Source organism: Bufo bufo, chromosome 7 (genome assembly GCF_905171765.1).
Source record: "Bufo bufo chromosome 7, aBufBuf1.1, whole genome shotgun sequence".
NCBI classification, from domain to species: Eukaryota; Metazoa; Chordata; class Amphibia; order Anura; family Bufonidae; genus Bufo; species Bufo bufo.
The window spans coordinates 218,485,238-218,511,871 of NC_053395.1; the positions used below are offsets into that span (position 1 = coordinate 218,485,238).

The 26,634-nt window shown below is 47.0% G+C and overlaps 1 protein-coding gene across 3 annotated transcripts in view; it reads right to left on the reverse strand.

The window, feature by feature from the left end:
• Positions 1 to 13,786: 13,786 nt before the first annotated feature.
• The window catches only part of ATG9A (autophagy related 9A), a 38,247-nt gene continuing 25,399 nt past the window's right edge, over positions 13,787 to 26,634 (reverse strand). For all 3 annotated transcript variants that reach the window (XM_040440053.1, XM_040440055.1, XM_040440056.1), the window contains 13 exons: positions 25,293 to 25,336; positions 24,987 to 25,051; positions 23,561 to 23,716; positions 22,808 to 22,949; positions 21,087 to 21,835; positions 20,050 to 20,203; positions 19,098 to 19,277; positions 18,156 to 18,401; positions 17,909 to 18,075; positions 17,346 to 17,463; positions 16,044 to 16,251; positions 15,473 to 15,615; positions 13,787 to 14,701 (listed from right to left, as the gene is read on the reverse strand). In XM_040440053.1, the coding sequence (XP_040295987.1) occupies positions 14,696 to 14,701; positions 15,473 to 15,615; positions 16,044 to 16,251; positions 17,346 to 17,463; positions 17,909 to 18,075; positions 18,156 to 18,401; positions 19,098 to 19,277; positions 20,050 to 20,203; positions 21,087 to 21,835; positions 22,808 to 22,949; positions 23,561 to 23,716; positions 24,987 to 25,051; positions 25,293 to 25,336 (2,378 nt within the window). In that variant the 3' untranslated portion in view covers positions 13,787 to 14,695. The remainder of the gene's footprint in view (positions 14,702 to 15,472; positions 15,616 to 16,043; positions 16,252 to 17,345; positions 17,464 to 17,908; positions 18,076 to 18,155; positions 18,402 to 19,097; positions 19,278 to 20,049; positions 20,204 to 21,086; positions 21,836 to 22,807; positions 22,950 to 23,560; positions 23,717 to 24,986; positions 25,052 to 25,292; positions 25,337 to 26,634) is intronic.

Here is a 26,634-nt window from a genome sequence, read left to right on the forward strand (position 1 = left end):
TGTTAAACCACTCACTGATATGACCAGAAAGGGGGTAGATTTTTCTTCCTGGTCGGTAGAGGCGCGTAAGGCCTTTTCTAATATCAAGGAGAGTTTTGCTTCCGCTCCCATCCTGGTACAACCTGATATTTCGTTACCCTTCATAGTTGAGGTTGATGCTTCTGAGGTAGGGGTGGGTGCGGTCTTGTCTCAGGGTTCCTCTCCTGCCAAATGGCAACCGTGTGCCTTTTTCTCAAAGAAACTCTCCTCCGCAGAGAGAAATTATGATGTGGGAGATAGGGAATTGTTGGCCATCAAGTTGGCTTTTGAAGAATGGCGCCATTGGCTAGAGGGAGCCAGACACCCTATTACTGTGTTTACTCACCATAAAAATCTGGCCTACTTGGAGTCAGCCAAGCATCTGAAACCGAGACAGGCCAGATGGTCTTTGTTCTTTTCAAGGTTTAATTTTGTTGTCACGTTCCGCCCTGGGGTTAAGAATGTGAAGGCAGATGCCCTGTCACGTTGTTTTCCGGGAGGTGGGAATTTTGAAGACCCGGGTCCCATTTTGGCTGAAGGTGTGGTGGTCTCTGTTCTTTTTCCTGAATTGGAGGCAGAGGTGCAGGCAGCCCAGTCAGAGGCTCCTGATCTTTGTCCTCCTGGGAGGTTGTTTGTGCCTCTCGCTTTGAGACACAAGATTTTTAAGGAACACCACGATACGGTCCTTGCTGGGCACCCGGGGGCAAGAGCCACACTGGATCTCATCGCTCGGAGATTCTGGTGGCCTGCGCTTCGTAAGTCGGTTGAGGGTTTTGTGGCAGCTTGCGAGACTTGCGCTCGTGCCAAAGTCTCTCATTCACGGCCATCAGGTCCTCTCCTTCCCTTACCCATTCCTTCCCGTCCTTGGACACATCTGTCCATGGACTTCATAACGGACTTGCCTCGTTCCTCGGGGAAGACTGTGATTCTGGTGGTGGTGGACCGTTTTAGCAAAATGGTGCATTTCATCCCTTTTCCTGGTTTGCCCAATGCTAAGACGCTGGCGCAGGCATTTATTGACCACATTGTCAAATTGCATGGTATTCCTTCAGACATAGTCTCTGATAGGGGCACGCAGTTTGTTTCCAGATTCTGGAAGGCTTTCTGTTCTCATTCTCTTCTGCTTTCCACCCGCAGTCGAATGGCCAGACAGAGCGCGTCAATCAGAATCTGGAGACATATCTGCGCTGTTTTGTGGCGGAGAATCAGGAGGATTGGTGTTCTTTTTTGTCCCTTGCTGAGTTTGCTTTAAATAACCGTCGTCAGGAGTCCTCTGATAAGTCACCATTTTTTGGTGCATATGGGTTTCATCCGCAGTTTGGGACTTTCTCGGGAGAGGGGTCTTCTGGTTTACCTGATGAGGACAGATTCTCCTCGTCTTTGTCATCTATTTGGCAAAAGATTCAGGATAATCTAAAGAGCATGAGTGAGAGATATAAGCGTGTGGCAGATAAGAGACGTGTGCCTGGTCCGGACCTGAATGTTGGTGATCTGGTGTGGTTGTCTACCAAGAATATCAAATTGAAGGTTCCCTCCTGGAAGTTGGGTCCTAGGTTTATTGGGCCTTACAAGATCCTGTCTGTCATCAATCCTGTTGCCTACCGTCTTGATCTTCCTCAGACTTGGAAGATCCATAATGTTTTTCATAAGTCCTTATTGAAACCTTATGTTCAACCTATTGTACCCTCGCCTTTGCCTCCTCCTCCGATTATGGTTGATGGAAATCTTGAATTTCAGGTCTCTAGGATTGTGGATTCTCGTCTTGTCCGCGGTTCCCTCCAGTACCTCGTTCATTGGGAGGGTTATGGTCCTGAGGAGAGGATGTGGCTCCCAGTGACGGACATTAAGGCCACTCGTCTCATCAGGGCTTTCCATAGGTCCAATCCTGAGAAGGTGGGCCCTGAGTGTCCGGAGTCCACTCGTAGAGGGAGGGGTACTGTCACAACCAGACAGTTGAGAAGCTCTGACAGGAGCTTTCCAGATCCTCCTCCTTGAGTTTCTTTGTTTTGGTTAAGTTCCTCATCTCGTTAGTCTATCTCAGCTGTCATGCAGTTGGACTGATTGCTGCCCTTTAAGTTCCTCCCCAGAATGCAGTAGTGTGCGGCTTATACATCTTCCTGGAGTGTGTGTGCATGCTGTTCCTAGTTCCCAGTCCACAGTCCCCAGTCGTCTGCAAGATAAGTTCTGTTTATGTATTTATGATTTTCTGTTTTCTGGATCCAGGTGACCCTGACTCCCTCCGTGTCTGTGTAGGGAGCCGGTGGTCGTGTCCCCTCACTATTGTAGGGTCTTCAGGTGTAAGATAGTCGAGGTACGTGGATATGCGCCCATCCACCTTTGGGGTGGTCGCCTAGGCTGAGCAATAAGGGAGAGCGGCAGGTCTCATGCAGGGGTCTCCCTTTTGTTCCTTAGTTGTGGATCCAGTGAGTCATTGTTTATATTGTATTGTCTTGTTTCCTGTACACCATCCGTGACAAAAAGCCGATCATCATCACTTTTTACAACTCTGATAAATCGTCCTGACAGCAACGAATAATATGTCTGCAGACAGCCTACTGCACACCGAACCAGCGCACCCCACATGAGCTACACGCTGAAGGTAGTGGTCGTAATAATGGCATTTGACTGTGTATATACTCATTCTTTGAATTTGTGTTGTCTGATTACGGCAGTAGAAATGTCTTCAATGGTGAAATCAAGGGCAATTGTCCATCAATTAGGTGAGGTCAGGTGACACGACGTCACTGATATGTCACCAGATACTCATTCATTTCAAATCAAACCATGTACCAAATGTAATCTTACAACCATGAGGTGAAAAGATAACCGTTGGTTGCTAAATGGTAGAGAAATCTGTCACAAATGCAGGTCTAATTATTTGTCCTATATCACTTCCCCCGCAGGATGCAGAGTTGTGTGCATCATCGATAACGCTCATTACATTAATGCCGCTTCCTGGGGATTCCTCTCGAAAATCACAGACACTGTGCCCTTGTTTATGGTGATGGCATTGTGCCCCTTTACAAAATATGAAACAGATAAGCAGCGCATGTGCTCGGGAGCCCAAACACAGTTTATGTTCATCTGAAAGAACTGGATTCCTCCATAATTCCAGACATCGCTTGTCACAGCATGGGGGTCATCAGCATTCCTACGGAACTTGAAATGTAAGTCACCAATAGGGGTTCATGGAGTCACAAATGTGTAGGAAAACCAAAGGCGTAACTATAGGTGTCTACTATCTTCCAGAACGGAAGGTATAACTGGTGTTTTATCAACTTCTGACACATACACACACCTGGTGTTCTTTACATGCCGCTGATTGGTTGGATGTAATTCAGCTGCTGATTGGTTCTTGAAATAATGCTGGGACTTCCTGCTGGGAGAGGGGAACAGAGCGCTGCTTCATTCAAAGTCTCAAACTCGAAATCAAAACTCAACAGTTTTGCACGAGGCTTTGAGTAATCCATGTTTACATTGTCTTCTCCCACGGAGCCATGGTGTAACGGTCACGTACACACACACACACACACACAGGGGGGAGGATAGTGACCACTGCGCTCCACCCTCACCCCTGGCCCTGCCTACTTGCCTCACAAGTCCTGATGACAGGGGACAACTGGACGGCAGTCCCTAACTTAGGATACGTGCGGGAAGGACAGACAAGACAAATAACGGATAGTGAACGGACCGGGTCAAAACCAAGAGGACAACGCAGTACAGAGGGATAAGCAAAGAATGGTCAGGAGAAGTACCAAAGGAGTCCGCAAAGAATAGTCAGGTGGAAGCCGAGGTCAAAATACCAGGAGGGATGCGCAGTACAGGAGGATTTACTCAACAGTAAAAATATTTAATCTCTCTGGATTTAGCCTCACCCCGGCCCAAACATCTGTTCTCCAGAAGGGTCTGTCATTTTGTCCTGCCGAAAAATTCTATGAATTTGAGCTTTTTGTTGATCTTAACACCTTCATCAGAAACATCACACTTCAAAGGCATTTCGCCATTGTAACCAGACAATTTAACATTAGCACAAAAGAGGATGACCCAGGAAGCATGGGCCCTTCATCACTCACACTAATTTAAACCAAAATCAACGGTCAATCTCACTCATCACAAAGGGAATCACATTAATACTTTTTTCTCATTAGTATGCAAAGACGTGAGAAATATTAACAAAAATGTCAAAATCAAGAATAATTTAACTAAGGAAGAAAAACATGCACTGATTGAGCTAAATAACAACGATCTTCTCGTCATCAGGAATGCAGATAAGGGAGGAGAAATAATACTACAAAATAAAGATGATTATATAAAAGAAGCAAATAGGATCCTAGGAGATCCACTGTGTTATGAAGCCTTCCCCTTCAACCCACTTGTTACAGAAGATAAGAAGAGCCTCACTATCCTGTTGAAACGAGCTGAGGAGGACCACGTTCTAACAAAAAAAAAGAGAGGGAATACATAACGATAGACCATCCGAATACTGCATTGTTTTACCACTTACCAAAAATACATAAAGACGCCAATAACCCATCGGGAAGACCAATTATTTCTGGGATAAATTCCTTAACTAGTAACCTCTCCTATTACGTGGACATTTTTTTTTACAAAAATACATTATGAATCTTCCATCCTTTTTAAGAGATTCTTTACAACTCATTTCATTATTGAAGTACATCAATTGGGAACCATCTTATAGTTGGCTGACGATGGATGTGGCTGCATTGTACTCCAATATTCCACATAAAGCAGGAATCAGTACAGCACGTCATTATCTTGAGACTGACCGTCACCTCACTCCTAGACATAAAACTTTCATTTTGGATGCAATTCATTTTATCCTTACACACAACGTGTTTTCATTTGAGGGTAAAATCTACAGCGGAAGGGGACCGCGATGGGGACTCGATTCGCACCAAGTTTTGCAAATCTGTACATGGGCCACTTTGAAGAGGAATAGATCTACAGTGGACACCACTGGAAGGACAAGATCGTTTTTTTTACAAACGTTATATCGACGATCTGTTCCTCATTTGGAGAGGCAGCAATAAAGAGGACCAGGCTTTCATTTCTCACCTCAATGCCAACACGTGTAATCTTACTTTCACAGCCAATAGTTCAACCATATCCATTGAATATCTGGATTCGATTTTATATTCGGACAACGAAACGATCACGTCCAAGACTTTTTTTTTTATAAAAGTCGATGGCAACAGCTACCTGGACTATAGAAGTGCACACTATAAAAAAATGGAAAGATAATATTCCTTTTAATCAATTTAATCGACTAAGAAGGAATTGCACCACTATGAGTGATTTTACTTCACAGAGTCAAATTTTACGTTCAAGATTATTTTATAAAAAATACCCTAGAGCAGGCATAGCCAACCTGCGGCTCTACAGCTGTTGCAAAACTACAACTCCCAGCATGCAAAGACTGCCTACAGATATCAGCCTACAGCAGGGCATGGTGGGAATTGTAGTTTCACAACAGCTGGAAAGCCGCAGGTTCGCCATCCCTGCCCTAGAGGGAACATTGAAGGTGCTTTTATGAGAGTTAGCAGACAAAAGTCAGGAAGAGTGCCTGATGATCAAGGACAAATCCAAAGAAGTGGACACCAAGAAGTATAAATCCTCATTTATTACTACCTACAACCCCAATCATAAGGTCCTGAGAAAGGAGATTTTTGTGAAACTCACCTGTAAAATCTTTTTCTCGTAATTTCCATTGGGGGACACAGACCATGGGTATAGCTTAGAGATATTACTAGGAGGGACACTATGCAAAAAAAGAAGCTCCTCCTCCTCGGGCTATACCCCCAGGCACCTCCAGGAGAACTTCAGTCGTTGCAAAAGCAGTAGGAGAAGGAGAACGGAAACAAAACATTATGGAAACCATCACACAGCACACCCTAAGGCGTAAACCAAAAAAGGGGGCGGGAGCTGTGTCCCCCAATGGAAATTACGAGAAAAAGATTTTACAGGTGAGTTTCACAAAAATCTCCTTTTCTCGTTCATTCCATTGGGGGACACAGACCATGGGACGTCCCAAAGCAGTCCATGGGGTGGGAAAAAAGAACAAATCCAACACCGCCAGGAATAAACGTCCAGTAGTCAAACCGGAACCACAGCCTGCAATACCCTGCGCCCAAGAGCAGCATCAGCCGAGGCCAGAGAGTGTAACTGATAAAACTTTGTGAAAGTATGTAAGGACGACCAAGTGGCCGCCTTACACAACTGGGAAACGGATGCGCGATTGCGTCTAGCCCAGGAAGCACCCACTGCCCTTGTGGAGTGAGCGGTAATCCGCGACGGCGGAACGTGGCCGCGAGCGCGATATGCCGCAGCAATAGCGGAACGGATCCACCGCGCCACGGTGACCTTGGAAGCCGCCAGGCCCTTACGGGACCCTTCAGGAATCACAAAGAGAGAGTCTGAACGCCGGAAGGAAGCGGTAGCCCCCAGGTACACCTTCAGGGCCCTGACGACGTCCAGGGAGTGGAGAGCACATTCCTTGGGGTTCACCGGAGAAGGACAAAAAGAGGGCAGGACAAGATCCTCGTTAAGGTGGAAGGGAGAAACCACCTTGGGCAAAAAAGCAGGCACCGGCCTGAGCACCACCTTATCCTGGTGAAAGACCAGAAAAGGTTCCCGGCAGGAAAGTGCGGCCAGCTCCGAAACTCGCCTGATGGAGGTTATGGCCACCAGAAAAACTACCTTCCAGGTGAGTAAAACCAGAGAGATCTCCCTCAGAGGTTCAAAAGGCGCCGCCTGAAGGGCGCGCAGAACCAAGTTGAGATCCCAGGGGGGCAAGGGAGGCACATACGGAGGAACCGAATGCGCCACCCCCTGCAGGAAGGTTTTTACAGGTCTCAAAAAGGCAATGGACCTCTGAAAAAAGATAGCCAAAGCAGAAACCTGACCCTTTAAAGAACTGAGCGACAGACCCATGTCGAGGCCGGACTGGAGAAAAGACAGCACCACTGGGACAGAGAAACGTAGGGGCGAGTAGCCCGATTTCTCACAAAACACCAGGAAGGCCTTCCAGGTGCGATAATAGATTCGTGAAGAAGCCGGCTTTCGAGCCCTGATCATGGTTCTTACCACCGCATCAGAGAAGCCTCTCTTCCTCAGGATGGCGGTCTCAACAGCCACGCCGTTAAACGCAGCTGCCGTGAATTCTGGTGGAAGAGCGGCCCCTGAGACAAGAGATCCTCTCTGTCGGGCAGAGGCCACGGGACGTCCGCCAACATACGAGCGACGCTGGAGAACCAGGCGCGACGAGGCCAATCCGGAGCGACGAGAATGGTTGGTATCCCCTCTGCCTCGATCTTGCGCAGCACCTTCGGCAACAGAGGAATCGGAGGGAAGACGTAAAGGAAGCTGAACCGCTGCCATGGAAATACCAGCGCGTCCACCCCGTCCGCCCGTGGGTCTCGAGCGCGGGCAAGATACACCGGCACCTTGTGGTTGAGCCGGGAAGCCATCAAATCTACGTCCGGACGGCCCCATCGGTGGCAGATGTCCTCGAACACCTCCGGATGGAGAGACCACTCTCCCGGATCCACCTTGGTGCGACTCAGAAAATCCGCCGTCCAATTGTCGACTCCCGGGATGTACACTGCCGACAATACTGGAACATGAGACTCCGCCCATAAGAGGATCCTCGCTACTTCCCGCATTACTGCCCGACTGCGAGTCCCGCCCTGATGGTTGACATAAGCCACAGCCGTGGCATTGTCCGACTGAACCCGCACCGGGCGAGTCGCCAGGAGAGGAGTCCAATGGGAGAGGGAGTGGAAAATCGCCCTCAATTCCAAAACGTTTATCGGGAGACGGGATTCCTCCGTCGACCAGACACCCTGAACTGTGAGGTTCCGGAGAACACCTCCCCAACCGATGAGGCTGGCGTCGGTGGTGACTATCGTCCAGGAGAACGGAAGGAAGGACTTTCCTGACGATAGGTTCAGGGGAGACTGCCACCAAGGGAGAGACGCTCGAACTTGCCGGGACAGACGAACAGGAGTGTCTAGACCCCGAGGGTTCTTGTTCCAGAGGGCAAGGATCATCTGTTGTAGCGGACGAGTGTGAAATTGGGCGTACGGAATCGCCTCGAAAGAGGAGACCATAAGGCCCAGCACCCGCATGCACTCCCGAATGGTGGGACGTGGAGAGCGTAGAAGGAGCACCATTGCCAGACGAATCTGGGAAGCCTTGGAATCTGGAAGAAACACCCGAGAAATCGAGGTGTCCAAGATCATCCCCAGGAACGAAAGTCTCTGGGAGGGGTGCAGAGAGGACTTGGGGAGATTGATCAGCCATCCGAACCGTTCCAGGGATTGAACCGTGATTCGGATGCTGTCCTCGGCCTGTGGAAGAGACGGAGCTTTTATCAAGATGTCGTCTAGGTATGGTAACAAAGAGATGCCCCTGGTGCGAAGAAGCGCCATGAGAGGCGCCAGAATCTTCGTAAAAACTCGAGGGGCTGTTGCCAACCCAAAAGGTAGGGCGACGAACTGGTAATGACGCCCCCCTATGGCAAAGCGCAGAAAGCGATGGTGGGACTCTGCAATAGGGACGTGCAAGTAGGCGTCTTGAATGTCCACAGACGCGAGAAATTCTCCTGGAAGCAGAGAAGTAATAACGGAGCGAAGGGACTCCATGCGAAACTTCCGCACCCGTAGAAACTTGTTGAGAAGTTTTAGATCCAAGATTGGACGCACTGACCCCTCTTTCTTTGGAACAACGAACAGGTTTGAGTAAAAACCTGTCCCTTGCTCTTCTGGGGGAACGGGGGAAATGACACCACGGTCCAGAAGAGAGGAGACCGCAAAAAAGAGGTCCGAGGCCCTGGCTGGATCCCCCGGAACGCGAGAAGGGAAAAAACGTTCCGGCGGGCTGGACGCGAACTCCAACTTGTAGCCGGACGTCACCACTTCCAGAGCCCAGGCGTCCTGAACGTGAGCCCTCCAGACCTGTTGAAAGGAGAGCAGACGGCCCCCCACCACGAGGGGTGGGGGCACCCCTTCATGCGGAGGGTTGCTTGGGAGCAGGAGGACGGGCTGACTGCGCCCGAGGCCGCCAAGAAGGCTGGGGCTTGAAGAAAGGCTTCTTGCGGGAGTCCTGGGACCCCCCTGCCGATGAGGATGACGGCGTCCTGGCAGTGGAGAAGCGACGAAAGGACTGGCCCCGGAAACCTGAAGGCCGAGACCGAAAGGGACGCTTGGTCCTGGGCTGGGGTAGATGAGTGCTCTTGCCCCCTGTTGCGGCAGAAATGAATTCATCTAGTTGAGCCCCAAAGAGCCTGGACCCTTCAAAGGGAAGGTTAGCGAGGGATCGCTTGGATGAGGCATCAGCATCCCACACCTTCAGCCAGACCTCCCTGCGCTGAATGACAGAGAGGGCCGAAATACGGGCAAAGAGGGAGCCGATGTCCATTGAAGCCTCACAGAGGTATTTAGACGCTTGAGACATCTGGATGATAAAATCCAGAGTATCTGCAGAGGCGTCCTGCTCTGACAGATCCTGGTGGTGGCGCTGCAACCACGTTGTAAGGGCTCTGGCGACCCAAGCCGACGCAAAGGCCGGTCGCAGGGAAGCGCCCGCCAGCGAGAAGATGGACTTGGAAAGTGAATCCAAACGTCTGTCCACCGCATCCTGCAGAGAGGAACCGTCTAGGACGGGAAGGGCCGTGTTCTTGGCTAACCTGGCCACCGGAGGATCTACCTTAGGGGAAGAAGTCCACTTTTCCACTGTGTCAGCTGGAAAAGGATAAAGCGTATCCATACGCTTGGTGGCCGAAAATTTTTGATTAGGTCGATCCCAAGCTTTTGATAGGACCGCAGTGAATTCCTCGTGAATAGGGAACACGGCGGACTCCTGTTTCTTGGGTGGAAAAAGGGAGAACTCCCGACTAGTGGAGGGAGGAGAATCCCCTTGTATATTAAAAGTGTCACGGACAGCTGCCACCAACTCGGTTACCATGGTGGAAAGCTTAGGCAGGGGTTCCCGCTCCGTGACTTCGTCCGATCCGGACAATTCCCCATCGGATTTGCGCTCCCTGCGAGGGGGAGAGTCAACCGGGCATGCCTCAAGGCGAGGGGGAGAAGCGGAGTCATCCGAGGAGGAATGCTGCCGCTCACGCTGCCTTTTAGAAGTCAGACGCCCTCTGTGAGAGTCGCTGAGAGGGGATGGAGTGGTGGATGCCACTGGAGTAGTAGCCGCCATGCGCTCCATGAAGGACATGGCTGCCTTGGCAACTAAGGCCAGATCAGCTGCCGCATTAGACATGGCGGAGGCCCAGGCGGGTACCGCTGGATCCGCAGGGGCAGAGGGAGGACCGGGCTGAGCAAGAGAAGGAGGCTGATCCTGTCCGGGAGCAGGGCATGAGTCACAGGAACCAGTGACAGAAAAGGGCCTAAGGCATATTTTACATGACTCCAGTGGAGCCTGAGAGGAAGCCTTGGAAGGCTTAGGGGCCCCAGGTTTAGGCATGATGGTATTCCAAAAAAGATTTCCTACCAGGTTGCTGTAATTCCTACCACCCAGGCAACAGCAGAAGTCTCCGGCACCGAGAACTGAGGAGCTGCACGGCCGCAATCCAGCAGAGTCTCCGGCGTAGGGAGAGACAGAGCTGGACGCCGAGGCTCCGCCCCCTTGGACGCGTCATTGCGGCGCGAAAAAAGCGCGCGAAATAAGCGCGCGCGCGCGCGCGCATTTCAAATACACCCCTTCGCCAGAAACGGCGCAGCGGGGGTTAATATCGGGAGGAGCAGGCCGGCGGGAGCTGCAGAGAGCGCAGCGGCCATAAGATAAAATACACTCCTTCAGTGCCAAGATTGCCGCCGATGCGGCCATAGTCTGAGCTGCAGGCAGGTATCAGTGGAATCACCAGCCCTCCCCAGAAAGGCCCCCTCCCAACGGGAAAAAATGCCCCCAGCCGGTCCTTCTCTAGCTCACCTCAGGTCACAGAGCGCCAGACAGACGACATGAAGGGGTGGGGGGAGGGGGGGGAAAGGAGGGAGATTGAAGCAGGCAATACTTATCTGCACAGCATGCTCCCTCGATGTCCAGACCAGCAGGGATTCACCTCTTCAGACGTCTGACTCCAATCAAGGAGAGCAGTGCTCTGGTGGAGGGTAGGCAGCAGGTGTCCCAGCAGCTGGTGGGATGCCAGAGCTAACATGTCGAGCCTGGATCCACTTTTCTTCTGTGGGGGAATGGGAGGTAGCCAGGAACCTTCAGAAGACCGTGGCAGACCCTCCACAGGGGCCAGGAAAGCGCAATGCTGACCTGCGTCCCCATCTGAAACCAGAAAAAAATAACAAACAGGAGAAGAATAAATGTCAACCTCCTTGAACGGACACTAAGCAAAGACTGAAGTTCTCCTGGAGGTGCCTGGGGGTATAGCCCGAGGAGGAGGAGCTTCTTTTTTTGCATAGTGTCCCTCCTAGTAATATCTCTAAGCTATACCCATGGTCTGTGTCCCCCAATGGAATGAACGAGAAAGTATCTTAACAAAACACTGGCATATATAAAAAAATTACCCCTACCTTAAGGAGGCTATTCCATCTAGACCACGAATTGCCTTTAGGAGAGCAAGGACTCTGAAGAACATACTAGCACCAAGCAAATTGAAAAAGAAAGTGTGGACATCAACAACTACTGCTAGATGTTACCCCGATTGTGTGGGTAGCTACAAATGTAGCCATACCCTATGCAAGTGCTGTACCAGCATTTCCAATCGAACTAAAACCTTCAGGAGCAATGTAACGGGAGAAGAATTCACCATAAAAAGCTTTGTCAATTGCTCGTCTTCGTATATCGTTTACCTTTTAGAATGCAAGTGTTTAAACAAACATCACGCGTGGTTTTCTAAAGCATAGTGTATCCCGACACTTTCTCTCTACCCACGACAAGGACCCCTCCAAATTGAACATCACACCCATTGAACGCATCATTGACACCTGTTCTAATAGATTCAGAACGTTGCAAAAGAGAGAGATGTTCTGGATTTTTAAAGCTACAGACTCTTGAACCATATGGCTTAAATGAAAGCTTAGAGAATAAATGTTTCTAATACATCTGTCAGATAATTGAGCCATTTACATTGTAAGCAGCTCTTCCAACGTCTCTTCAATTCCCCTCCGTTTTGGGAATTGACCAAATTGTCCCTCTTTACCGCTGCTGGGGCCCCTATATTGATCTCGCCCACACCCCCAACCTTTGTCACCCCCCAATTGTTATTATTACTATATATAATTCTATTAAGTTGCAATCATCAATTCATTAATTAATAATCAATTTATTAATTACCAACTGTCTATTTACACACTTTTTTTTCCCTTTTTCTTCATTATGATTTTATATCATTATTTTCCAAGTGTCCATTCTCCCAGTGACAACCGTCCCTCTGTTTATTTCACAAATGATCTTATACTTTATTTTACATATATCGGTTCCCTTTCATTTCATCAACACTGTTGTACCTTTAGTTGTTCAGCTATCAGCATTCCCCGTCTGCAAGTAGTATCATTGGCATTATTGCACATATTGGTACAAGTCTTCATAATTTCTCTCTGCTTATTACACACTGGGTCTATTTACCTATCATTACTTATTATATTTCCTCTACTCTCTCTTAATTTGTCTCCCACCGTTACCCTTATAAACAAACTCCTCATCATCGCCCCTCCATTTGTTCATTAGTCCCTTCAGTTCACATCCCGCATCATCCTTCACTCTTCGCCCATCATTCAGTATCGCAATCCCAACCCCATGCAGAAGCTGGCTTCTCTCCAGTCAGCGCGTCCCCCCACACTACCACCTTAACTTCCTGTAGTAAGCGCGCGCTGTGAGCACACAGCGAACCGAACGTCCCACGTGTCGGCAAGCAGCGGCCGTGTCTTTGATTCAGCTGTTAGTACCTTTCTCTCCCTACAGGTTATTGATCCCCGTGGTGTCTTCCCGGCGATCATGGAGTAGTTTGTTTTTCTTAGATGGGCATCCTGAGTTGGGACCTTGTTTAACTAACCCTGATACATGTGATCGGACAGTACGCCCCCCCCCCCCCGACTGTATATATACTTATGGGATCCGTTCTTGGGGACTGTCCTTTTATTTGTACATCTGGAGATCAATTTTATTTTCTATTTGTTATACTTGTATTAATACTTATTTTTATATCATATATATCGTATTACATACTTTTACATATATATGCTTGGAGTGCAGTCCGATTTTTTTTTACTTTCTACAAGTGGGTAAGCACCTGTTACCATACTTGGATATTGCACCCGTTTTTCCTTATACTCTCCTAGGGTGGTGCTGCCAGTGTTTTTTTTCCCTTTTATATAGATATATAGATATATATTTATCTTCTTTTAGACTTGATAAAGGGGTCTAATGTACCCCGAAACGCGTTGTCTTTGAATAAATCAAAATCTATTTGACACCTGGTTGTGATATTGCGCCTTGTGTTGTCCACACGTTTGCTTGACTCCTATGGTCCAGCGTTCCTCCAGTACTATTGTTCATCTGACCGGCGGTTTGGCTCCCGCCTAACGTTATCGGATCCACCAACCAGTTACTATCTTCCTCTGGCCTTCATTGTGGTTGCGCCCAATTTGGTGCAACCCAAATAGGTGAGCAAACCACCTCTCCTGTGTGAGGGCGCTGTTATTTGACTTACTCACCCTATGAGCGCCTTTCTCTCTTTTTTTTGCCATTATTTTCTGTAATGAATGTGACAACACAAAGACATTCCACGTAACAGAGAATTCATTTTAATTCATATTATACAATGGTACAAAAGATGCAATATACATTTCTATACAAAACATTGCAGATGGAGTTAGTGGTTCCCTATAGACTTAGAACGATGAACCTATGTGAACCCAAAGATCCAGTCTTATACATTTAATCAGCCGGCGTTTATTCCTCTGCAACCAATTATTTTATTGCTCCGAGCCTCTAAAATAAAAGAAGAAGCAACTTTGTAAATACTTGTGTTTATTGTATCATTTTGTGTATACAACAGCTATACAGAACTATGTGTCTCCATGGTTACAGACTACAAACAAACCCTGTGTGTAGTCTGATCTCGCAGTTATGTGTTACTCTGCGACAGCAGATTAACACAATTGGGGAGGGCAGTAACACAATAAATTTTATCTGTAAAGACGCATAGGTCTGCAGAGGAGCTGAAATACAAAATAGTACTCTTTGCAAAGTGGCTTGATCGTCTTTTTTTAAATTCATTGGAGCAATAAACGAGGTTGCAAAAGTATAAACACCCCTTAAAGTCTTTTCATATAGAAGACGGTAGAAGAAGGCTTCTCCAGTGCAGGGTTTCAGTATATTCCCTTTATGTCGGATGAGGTCAGATACAGAAGAGAAGTATACAATGAAGAATCGGGAAGGATCACTTGTGCAACGTTTCTCCGTGATCACAGCGACGCTCGCAGAATCTGATCGTCCAGTGCAAATCCAGTCCAGTATATTCTCAAGCGCACAGGCGAGACCATAAGATTCATATATACAGAGGTATTTACAGACACTGAAGGGATACAGAGCCAGACTCACGTACACGTGGACTATGGGCACATTCACTCTCCCAAGAATTTACAAGGGCGGGAGAAGTCTACAGGTCACTTCTTGAGGTTGTGGAGAAGAAGTTTTACACCTACAAGGAAAAAAAAAGTCAAAGTCCATAGTACACAAAGAGAAAAAATTTACAGGGGTTTTCTTTTTCTTTTTTTATAATAAATTTTATTAACAATTTAAAGAAAAACGGAAGGGGATAAAGAGGGAAAGAGGCAGGAAGAAATCACAACTTCCATTCTCCCCAAATTCTAATCCAGTTTGCCTCAGTGTTTTAATAAAATTCTAATCCATTTTGCCTCAGCTTGGTAATAAAAGTATGATCGCTGGGGGCCTGACTACTGGGGGGTCCCCAAGTCCCCTGTGTGAATGGAGTGTATATGGGGCTATGTAGTAGTGAATAGAATGGCGATGATAAATGCTGTTAATGGGAAAAACCCTGTAAGAGGACTTCCCCTTTAAATACATGCATATACACACACTAGTTGTGGCAGGTTAGTAGCATTTATATTAAATTCATGAACCAGGGGGCTCTGGCCTTACACACAGCAAAGTGCTGCTGTGCATAGAATTGAAGGGGGGAAAGCGGAGAAAAAGGAGAATTTAAAGGGGTTGTCCAGAATTAGAAAAACATGGCTGCTATCTTCCAAAAACAGCGCCGCACCTGTCCACAGGATGTATGTGGTATCGTAGTCCAGCTCCATTCACTTCAATGGAGCTCGGCTACAATACCAGACATGACCTGTGGATGGGGTGGCGCTGTTTTTGGAAGAAAGTAGCTGTGTTTTAGAATTTTTTTTTAATCCGTACTGATTTGAAAGGAATAAATGATGAGTCTGGAGGATGCACCAACCTTATGAGTCTGAGGTGGTAGCTCATCTTCAGACCCTTCTTCTGGCACAGTTTCTGGGTGATGGGCACTTTGGGTGTCTTCGCTCCATCCACCCATGGGCTGCCGGGCTAAGTTAGATGCGGGTCTCTGAACTGATCCTAAGTCTGTGGAAAATAAATGGAGTGAGCAAAATCCATTATCCCGTCATACATTATGGGCGAGAACTCTGCATCAGGTAACATAGTGGGGACACAATACGGAGACAGGTATGAAGCTCCTGGGCCCCAGTGCAAGGTCTGTCCAGGGGCTGACCCCGACACCCATAACATATTCCCCCAGTAAAGTGTCCATATACCCTGGCCAAAAAAAGCAGGTTACTTCTCTGGAGGTGTGAAGATAAGCAGCTGCCATATAACTCTGGCACCGCTTGTACACAAGCAAACAAAAGACCCATCATGTAAGAATCCAGTCTGGCTGATCCCTACTTTCCTGTCACATAGTGACTGTGCTCCACAGACAGGGGAGAGTTGGTACTGAATGTCTACCTATGAATGTCTATGGGGCAGGTGCGCCCTGCGGCACATATACCTACCTGTGCTGGCACTGAACCTGTGTGCACTGAAAGGCGGCATCCTATCCTCTCTGAGCAGAGTAGTGGGTGACGGGCAGCTGGAAGAGGTGGGTATGTTGGATGTAGTGTTAATCAGTCCATCCCCTGACACACTCTCTCCACTCTCATCGCTCTCCTGCCTGTGCCATATGTGCCGGCCCGGCGTCATCCGAGTGTGCTGCTGGTGTAACTGGCAGAGAGCAGACGGGTCAATACTTGCACTGGAGGTGTTGGTTGTAAAGCAGTAGTAGCAGTATAGCAGTAGTGTAGTAGTGTTAGTAGGAGTATTAATAGAAGAATATTGGTACCACAGTAGTGTAGTGTACAGAAGTAGTATAGAACTGTAGCAATATATTGGTAAAGAAGTAGTGTAGCAGTAAAGTCATGTGGTAGTATAGTAGTATTGTAGTAGCAGTATAGTACAGTATACTTGTAGTAGTGTAACAGAAGTAGTAGTAATAATGTACTGTAGTAGTAAGAGTGTAGGAGCAGTAGTGTATCATTAGTGTAGTAGTAATAATATAGTGTAGTAGAAGTAGTAGCAGCAGTGTAATAGAAATACTTTACTAGAAGTGTACTATAAGCAGTTGTGTTATAGTAGGAGTGTAATAGCTGTACTGTACTAGAAGTAGTAGTAAGAGTGTAATAGTAGCACTGTACTAGTAGTAGTAGTAGGAGTGTAATAGTAGTCCTGTACTAGTAGTAATAGTAGGAGTGTAGTAGCAGTACTGTACTAGTAGTAGTAGGAGTGTAATAGTAGTCCTGTACTAGTAGTAATAGTAGGAGTGTAGTAGCAGTACTGTACTGGTAGTAGTAGGAGTGTAATAGCAGTCCTGTATTAGTAGTAGTACTGTACTAGTAGTAGGAGTGTAGTAGCAGTACTGTACTAGTAGTAGTAGCAGTACTGTATTAGTAGTAGTACTGTATTAGTAGTAGTAGTGTAGTAGCAGTACTGTACAAGTAGTAGTAGCAGTACTGTACAAGTAGTAGTAGCAGTACTGTACTAGTAGTAGTGTAGTAGCAGTACTGTACAAGTAGTAGTAGTACTGTACTAGTAGTAGTAGCAGTACTGTACTAGTAGTAGTGTAGTAGCAGTACTGTACAAGTAGTAGCAGTACTGTACAAGTAGTAGTAGCAGTACTGTACTAGTAGTAGTAGCAGTACTGTACTAGTAGTAGTAGCAGTACTGTACTAGTAGTAGTAGTGTAGCAGCAGTACTGTACTAGTAGTAGTGTAGGGTAGTAGTGGGAGTGTATTGCAGGATACAGATGTGTAGCCACTTACTTCATGCATGTACAATGCGTGCAGGCTCATCTCCATGGAGGCGTACTCAGACAGGGGCCCGCTGGTCATAGGGCCCTCCCACAAACTGCTTCCAAAGCTGCCGTTTCTAAACTCAAGGCTGCAAGAAGATCACATACTGAAGCACAGATAACAGGAGGACCTCAAGCTGTTACACTGCCCGCTGGAGCGCTGATTGGGGGGAAGGAACCCCATTCTCCTAATAGCTGGAAGTCCCGGGAGTGGGACCTGCCATAACATTTATGGTATATACTTTCAAGATGCCATAAATATCTCAGGTGATAGCCCTTGTAAGTTTTATCGTGGCTCTAGGGAGTGGTTCAATATGACATTGTGGCCCTTGGACCCTTGCTTTGACCCCCTATCCATCGGTGGGACAAATCCCCGTAGATATTTACATTCATAAATGGGGCTGATATAGAAGTATATATATTGTAAAGCGCTGCGGAATATATATAATCTATATATTATATAAGAAGTTCATAGATGCATCCAGCACAGGGCAAGTGGACCCCACAAACATGAAGCGTCGCCCTTTTCCTCACCCGCTCTGGTTTTGAGCCACGTGACCGGACTGCTGCGGTGAAAGGGAACGCAGAGCCGATGCCACCTCTGACACAGCAGAGACGTGTGGAGAACAGAGAACATCCGTCTGCGGAGGCACTGCTGAAGGGGACATCACGTGGAACATGTTCGCCATCAGACTGTGCGGCTAAAACACAAAACGAGAAGTGAGTGGGTGACGAGGAGCTGGTGAGCGGGAGCATGGACAGGAAGGGTTAACATGAGCACCTCAGAGTCGGACTGCATTGATAACCCGGAGAAGTGCAGGTGATGTCCTGGTCCAGGGGGGTTTTTCGGTGTCGATACGCCGCTATCTTTCTGGACTCGTTCTCGCAGATGCGTCAGGAACGCGGAACATTCTCGGGGAGGCTGCCAGCGGGGATTGGTGATGGCGAAGTGCATAAGTGACAGTTCAGTCTTTCCATCCTCTGCCTGCTGGTAAACTGAAGCTTCGGTCTTGCCGGCAGACATCCACTGTAAGAGAAGCCAATATTACATATCTACCGCCACATCACGGCATAAAGGGAACACTAAGTATTTAGGGTACTTTCACACTGGCGTTATTCTTTCCCGGCACTGAGTTCCGTCCTAGGGGCTCAATACCGGAAAATAACTGATCAGTTTTGTCCTAATGCATTCTGAATGGAGAGCATTCCGTTCAGGATGCATCAGGACGTCTTCAGTTCAGTCTTTTTGACTTTTCAGGACGGAGATAATACCGCAGCATGCTACGGTTTTATCTCCGTCCAAAACTCTGGAACACTTGCCGGAATGCCGGATCCGGATGACATGCATTAATGCCGGATCCGACCCCGAGTGTACCGGCAATGCGGTCTGCGCATGCTCAGACCGAAAAAAATGTGAAAAAAAATAAATGCCGGATCCGTTTTTCCGGATGACACCGGAGAGACGGATCCGGCATTTCAAAGCATTTTTCATTTGGATCAGGATCCAGATCCGTTTGACAAATGCCATCAGTTTGCATGCGTTTTGAAGGATCCGGCAGGCAGTTCCGGCGACGTAACTGCCTGCCGGAATGCTCTGCCGCAAGTGTGAAAGTACCCTTAGTGTTATCTATTAATGTGCAGTTACTACTACTACTGCTCTCTTTTATCAGCCAGATCAGGGCAGCAGAGGAGAAGCCTCTGGGTTGTGGTGCCGTGTATTTACCGCAGGATTGCCGTGCTGACGGACGTCCATTTGCGCAAAAGAACAGGTGTCCCCGACTCCCACCACTTCAACTGTGAAGTTTCGGAAAAAGTCAATGATCTCCAAAGACTTTGGACGCAGCCGGAATATTAGTACCAGGGGCGTCAGCAGTGGACTCAGGAGCTCCTCCAGAATGAAGACCTGCACAGTAATGGAAGAATTGGGGTATGATACTAATTAACCCTTGCTAGTAAACAGTGTGGAGTCTAAGACATGACCCCAGACTACCTCATACATGAGGCTCTTTTTAGTCCTCCACGCAGTGGTGTACCTGCAAAAGAGGCAGACCATACGACTGCTATGGGGCCCGAGACGAGGGGGGGCCCCAACATGAGCTTGTTCTTCTTTTCCCCATGTTAAAACATTGCATTTTCATGCAGATGCCACTAGGGGGAGCTCAATGAAAAAAGATTATTACAGCTTCCGTGGCTTATGTATTCATTCATATGCACTGAGCTCCCCCTAGTGGCGACTGCAGGCAACCAGTTATCTCAATAACAGAAGGGAAGCTGGAGATTTATCAATGCTAGTTTTGCTAGTTTTATGGTGTAAATATGGTGGTCAGAATGAGCGCCATATTTTTGAAGCACTTTCCATTTTTTCCAATATAAAGGTCACATAAAGAGGCCAAAGGCAATTTTTTTTTAATTACAATTTGTATTTCATGAAAATTTCTTCCACATGATTAAAAAAAAAAAATATATATATATATATATATATATATATATATATATAAATTTGTCTGGAGCATTGCGCAGGTTCTGCATTGCCTGGGAGTGACTGATGGACATATACTGGGAAACTAGGGAAAGGGGGGCCCATATTAAGTTTTCCTATGGTGCCCTATGAGATCTGTGTACACCCCTGCATCCACGTATATGGCTCTGGTGGTGCAATTCTGGAAGACACTCACCACTTTGTACTGGAAAAGTTTAGCAAATTCTCCTCGAGTCTCGGCTCGGTGGGCGCTGCGCTGCCAGTGGTCGGGCATGTAGTGAATATGAGCCAGGATGACCCTAAGAAGCTGCTCCGGACAGAAAACCAAGTGCTGGTCTGGGATGAACGACCTGAGGAAAAGAGAAGACGAATATTACAAAACACAAATCAATTTCATCCTTAATATAATTAATTCTGCAACATAAAAAGTCCAGAAAGGGTATTTATACTTTTGCAACCATTTTTCATTGCTCCAATTTATAAGGTAAAAAGAGAAACAACTTTGCAACATCTGATTACAAATCTCCAAATGTTTTTGTATGCAGCTCCTTTTTTTAGACCTGGCATGAGTGGGGGAAGTCGCAGATAGCGGAGCAACTGACCGTTGCACTGCTATCTGCGCCTGAAATATGCCTAATTTAGGTGTATTTCAGTATATTAATGACCCCCTTATTGTCTATTTTAGAGGCATCAAAACAATATAAAAAACTGTTGCAAAAGTCTACATATCCTTTGAAAGCTACATATAATAGGAGAGCCACCTGAAATACTCTGAATTCTCCTATTGGTCGGCCATAAATTAAAGGGGTTGTGCAAATTTTTCAAGTTATTCCCTATCCACAGGATGGGGGATAACTAACTGATCGCTGGGGATCCGACCATTCCTAGGGTCTGTGGGGGACCCGTTCCCACGTCCTGGTGGAGCGGCAGGTCACGCATCCACCCTGCCACTCCATTCATTATCTATGAGAATGCCAAGTACAGCGTTTGGCCATTTCCGGCGGTCTCATAGAGAATGAATGGAGCAGCAGGGCGCATACTTGACCTGCTTCCATTAGGACGGGGGGAACAGGATCCGTGTTCTTGGAATCAGTGGGGGTCCCAGCGGTCGGAACCTACCAATCAACTAGTTTTAGACTGAGGATAGGGGATAACTTGAAAACTTTGCACAACCCCTTTAAGAAACCTGAATTCAGTGCACCCATAATATCGCCCTATAATGTCAGTGCTGACCTGCAGACAGTCACCACCACTCCCAGTAGTGTAACAGCGCTCAGCACGTGTTCTACCGCCAGCACGTCTTCATCATAGACGGTAAGTGCTATAAGCACCGCAAGGATGGAACCCGCCAGGAACCCCAAGTGTTTAGCAGCCACCGCCAGGAGCGGGGAGAGGAAGCAGTTCATGTATTTGCTGGCTGGCTTGTACGCTCGGCTCAGCCTCGCCTGCAGCTGATGATCCAGCTCATTAAAGTGCCGCAGATAGCAGCGTCCGTACAGGGACCAGCACCTTGCCCCAAGGCTCCCAGGTTCTCGGCGCAAAACTTCTGTGTAGCTGAAGAAGGCATAGAGGATCTGCCAGACGAGGACAAGCGGACAAAGCACCAAGTTAGCGAGCCCTATCCAGAGAATGCGCTGAGACAGCTTCTCCGCCAGCTCCAGGCGCACTCCTGCTCGCTTGTACTCGGGCTTTAAACTCCACTCATTCTGGAAGAGGCATCCGGGACCCCAGAAGAAAATGAGCTGAAAGTTGTACTTGAGGCCACGGGTGTAGAAGACTGTATCGCCCAGCAGAGGGAGCCGGTGCTGGAGCGGCAGAAGGTTCTTGTTGACCATGGCGACCATGTAGTTCTTAAAGCGCAAAATTCTATGAGACACGTCCAGTTCTGACAACTCCTTCTTGTGGATGCAGATCTGGTGCTCTTTCTGGATCTGAACGATTCTGCTCTGGATTTCTTCCCAGGTGTAATAAGGGAGATCTGCCTGCAAGGAGGAGAAAAAGTTAAAGGGGTTGTCTAATCCGGACATTCATGGCATATCGATAGGAGGCGGAACCCATTCTCATCTCATGAACAGGGCCTGATGTGAATGAACAGCACGTCGCATTAGTGCGGAGTCTTCTCCATTAACTACTATGGGATTTCCGACAATAGCCGATCCAGGGCTTGGCTATTTTGGAAGTCCCATAGCTGGAATAGTCGCGCATGCGCAGTGTGCTCTCCATTCAAGATGGGGCCCATTTTTGAGATAGAGCTGGACATTTATGGTATATCCAGATGGGACAGCTCCTTTATAAGCAAATGTGAAGGTCTCTACTTCAACATGATTCTTTTATTCTAAGGAGTTCCAACTTTCCTTACTAAATCATTATATTATATAATTTTATAGTGGTTGGACCTCTTTTTCTGACACAGAGCACCAAATCCCCAGCATAGCCATAGAGTTGAATGATCAAATCAAGGCTGCCTGTAGCCACCACTAGGGGGAGCTCACTGCATGTGATGTATGCAATGAACTGAATAATACATCAGGATTCAATAATCTCCCCCTAGTGGTGACAGCGGGCAATTAGAATTTGATCATGTACCTCTGGTTGCATTAAGGGAAGCAGGGGGAGCTCCGAATCATAAAAAGAAAGCATCCACCCCTAGGAGAACACAAACTAACAAGCTCTGCTATGATATGGTTCCTCTTCTCAATGGAAGCTCTTACTGATCAGTTCCATTGGCTGCAGACAGACTGAGGGGCAGAGTTTAATTATCTTTTTGTCCTACTGCACAGGACAGAGGGGGAGGCTCCTGCTGCAGCCAGTTGTCTTACAGCCTGACACAGAACCGTAGGGAGGAGGGGGACATGGCTGAGCTCCTGGGACACAAAGAGAAGAGGTCTTTGTACATTTCAAATTAATTTGTAATATGGGACAAGATAATGAGAAGAACAATGTCAGGTTCGCACCATAGGGATACGCAGGGCTTGGATGTAGAAGTTGTAGATCTCCCAGTAGCAGCAGACATTATAGATAAACTTGATGAGTCTGTGGATCCAGAAGACACCGGCGATGACCAGGAGGACCATGAGGAACAAGTTCTCCTGAATTCTGGAAAACAAAGCGAATAAGTCTATTAGGTTGCCTACACGTAAGTGATCAGCAGTTCAGCTTGTTTTACTTAAAGGGGTTCTGCAGTTAGTTTAAGCTGATGATCTGTCCTCTGGATAGATCATCAGCATCTGATCGGCGGGGGTCCGACACCCGGGACCCCCGCCGATCAGCTGTTTGAGAAGGCAGCGGCGCTCCAGGTTTTCTCACTGTTTACCGCTGGCCGAGTGACGTCACGACTTGTATCAACTGGCCTGGGCGGGGCTAAGCTCCATTCAAAGGAACGGAGCTTAGCCCCGCCCAGGCCAGTGATACTAGTCGTGACGTCACTCGGCCAGCGGTAAACAGTGAGAAAACCTGGAGCGCCGCTGCCTTCTCAAACAGCTGATCGGCGGGGGTCCCGGGTGTCGAGCTAAACAAAGTGCAGAACCCCTTTAAAAGGGGACGAGCTGCAATACCTGACCCAGCCAATGGACAGGAGTGGCGCTGTTTATGGGGAAAAACAGACTTGATTATCTCAGAAAGCCCTCTACTCCAATGGACCATTGACTAAGACTGGAATATCAAGCGCTTTGTGTAAGTAGGTAAAGAAGAAGGGACGAGGTACTGACCGGTCCCTGCAGACTCCAGGGGGCAGGAAGGCATCTGGCAGCGTCACTTTGTTGTTTTCGCTCTGACTGTGATTCACCATCTTGTTTGCAAAAAGGATGTCATAATCCACGCAACTCACCAGGAAGGTGGTGAAACTGACAACGAAGATGAACTGCCTGCGAAGAATCGGGGGGAGGCGGGGTTACTACAGGCCGCAAAGCAGAGTGCAGTAAAATTCTCATAACCCAGAATGGAGGGAGCAATAATGAGACAGCCGCGGACACAAGGAATACCCTAATAACTGCACGCTTTGGGTCTAAATGACTGATACACTTATTGATTAGGTTACTAAAAGGAGTTTTGCATAGTCATTTGCGTCAAGGGCTTACATTTTTTTTTGATCGAATAACAGTTATAGCAATTGTGAAAAAAAAAAGGAAAAAACATGAATTTATTTTCACTTTCACTTAAAACATCAGTCAGGACCGCATGCCTGCAGCTGAACGGAGATCGGCTGTCAATGGGCACAATGTATACAGTTCAGGAAGTGCCCTGACGCTTGCTCCTCCCATCCCAGTAATCACATGACCACCAGGTGGCCGGTAACAGCAGGAGCTGCCGGGTCTTAGCAGATCCAGATCAGCTCTGTAGTGAGGTCCCGGAGGCCGTGCTCCCCTTGTAACTGGGGCTAATATGTCAGCCCAGGGAAATGTATGATGTTGTGGTGGGGTGGTACAATGTGTAAAGTAAAATTAAGAAATAAAACACAAATTAAAAAACAAACCTCCAAACAATGCCACTACTACCCCACAAAACGTAGCTTCCTGCCCCGCCATCGGCAACTGTAAAACTATATGCCCCCATCTAGAAAAAAAGCTGTACACCATCCAAATTTTATTTGCATTTATGCTCTTAAAAAAAAAAAAAAAAAAAAAAGGGAAAAACACACACTTCCCTTTTTACATTTTTCCAGGTATAAAAAGTCAAACATAAAACCTCATATATCTCTGACAAAAAGATGCAAAAAATGATCTGCGGAAGAACGGAAAAAAAAAGGGGGAAAGGGAATGGCCTTGACCTTTATACTACAAACGCTCAAATAAAAATGTTACATTTTTTTTTTTATGTATGACATGCCCTAGTCGGGTGAATGTTTATTATGTTTTATTATTTATCATGTATTTCTTTTGAATATTTCACTTTAAGTCATGTGACCTGTCAAATGGGAATCACGTGATCAAACAGACCAATAAAGGCAGCGGCAGGTATTAAGAGCGCCGTGTATACAACCATCGGGAAGACAGAAAGGGTAAAATACCGTTTCTGTCTATTCTTGTGCCTGTTCCCGAGCTGTAAAACCATGGCGTTCTAGATGAGGACCATTCGGGACAGTGGTAAAAAAAAAAAAAAGCGTATCGGGGACGAAAAGGGGTTAAATATACTCACAACAACTCGAACATCTCTCCGATCAGCATGCACGTGAATCCATTCTTCTGGTGCAGGTTGTATACCTGAAGTGTCTAGGTTAAGAAAGAACCCTACAGTGGGAGCTTAGTCTGGTTTAGTTTCACACTGACACATTGTAACAAACTGCAGCTGTGGGAAAGAAGAAGTAGTGGCCAATGCAAATAGACAAAGCTGCAAAACCCTGCGCAGGCGCTAAGCAGACAGCGGGCCGTGTACACACAAAAGAGAATGCAGTGCCCCATACCCCCTCTCCCCCCATTTAATAATGAAAAGATGGAAGGATACTCTGGAGAAGAAGAGATCAAGGTTCTCAATGTGATTCCACGGAGCTGGAGAGAGAAGAAGACAATAAGTGTCGTACATTACAACATAACGCTGATACATCTACTAATTCTACAGAGATGGAGAGAATGACCCCCACCCTATACCTGTCATCACCTGAGCTCTTATAATGTGTGGAGATTCAGGTGATTTTACAGTGTCTGGTATAAAGAGGACACGACCCAGAATACGCAGCACCAAAGCCAGTTCTGCACAAACACTAATCAAGCAATTAATGCTGGGAGATTTCCGCTCTGAAGCCTGAAAGATTGTAAATGCAGCTCTAGAGTATAATACAGGATGTAACTCAGGATCAGTACAGGATATGTAATGTAATGTATGTACACAGTGACTCCACCAGCAGAATAGTGAGTGCAGCTCTAGAGTATAATACAGGATGTAACTCCGGATCAGTACAGGATAAGTAATGTATGTACACAGTGACTGCACCAGCAGAATAGTGAGTGCTACTCTGGAGTATAATACAGGATGTAACTCAGGATCAGTACAGGATAAGTAATGTAATGTATGTACACAGTGACTGCACCAGCAGAATAGTGAGTGCAGCTCTGGAGTATAATACAGGATGTAACTCAGGATCGGTACAGGATAAGTAATGTAATGTATGTACACAGTGACTGCACCAGCAGAATAGTGAGTGCAGCTCTGGAGTATAATACAGGATGTAACTCAGGATCAGTACAGGATAAGTAATGTACTGTATGTACACAGTGACTGCACCAGCAGAATAGTGAGTGCTGCTCTGGAGTATAATACAGGATGTAACTCAGGATCAGTACAGGATAAGTAATGTAATGTATGTACACAGTTGCTCCACCAGGAATAGGGAGTGCAGCTCTGGAGTATAATACAGGATGGAGCTTAGGATCAGTACAGGATAAGTAATGTAATGTATGTACACAGTGACTCCACCAGCAGAATAGTGAGTGCTGCTCTGGAGTATAATACAGGATGTAACTCAGGATCAGTACAGGATAAGTAATGTAATGTATGTACACAGTGACTCCACCAGCAGAATAGTGAGTGCAGCTCTGGAGTATAATACAAGATGTAACTCAGGATCAGTACAGGATAAGTAATGTATGTACACAGTGACTGCACCAGCAGAATAGTGAGTGCAGCTCTGGAGTATAGTACAGGATGTAACTCAGGATCAGTACAGGATAAGTAATATAATGTATGTACACAGTGACTGCACCAGCAGAATAGTGAGTGCTGCTCTGGAGTATAATATAGGATGTAACTCAGGATCAGTACAGGATAAGTAATGTAACGTATGTACACA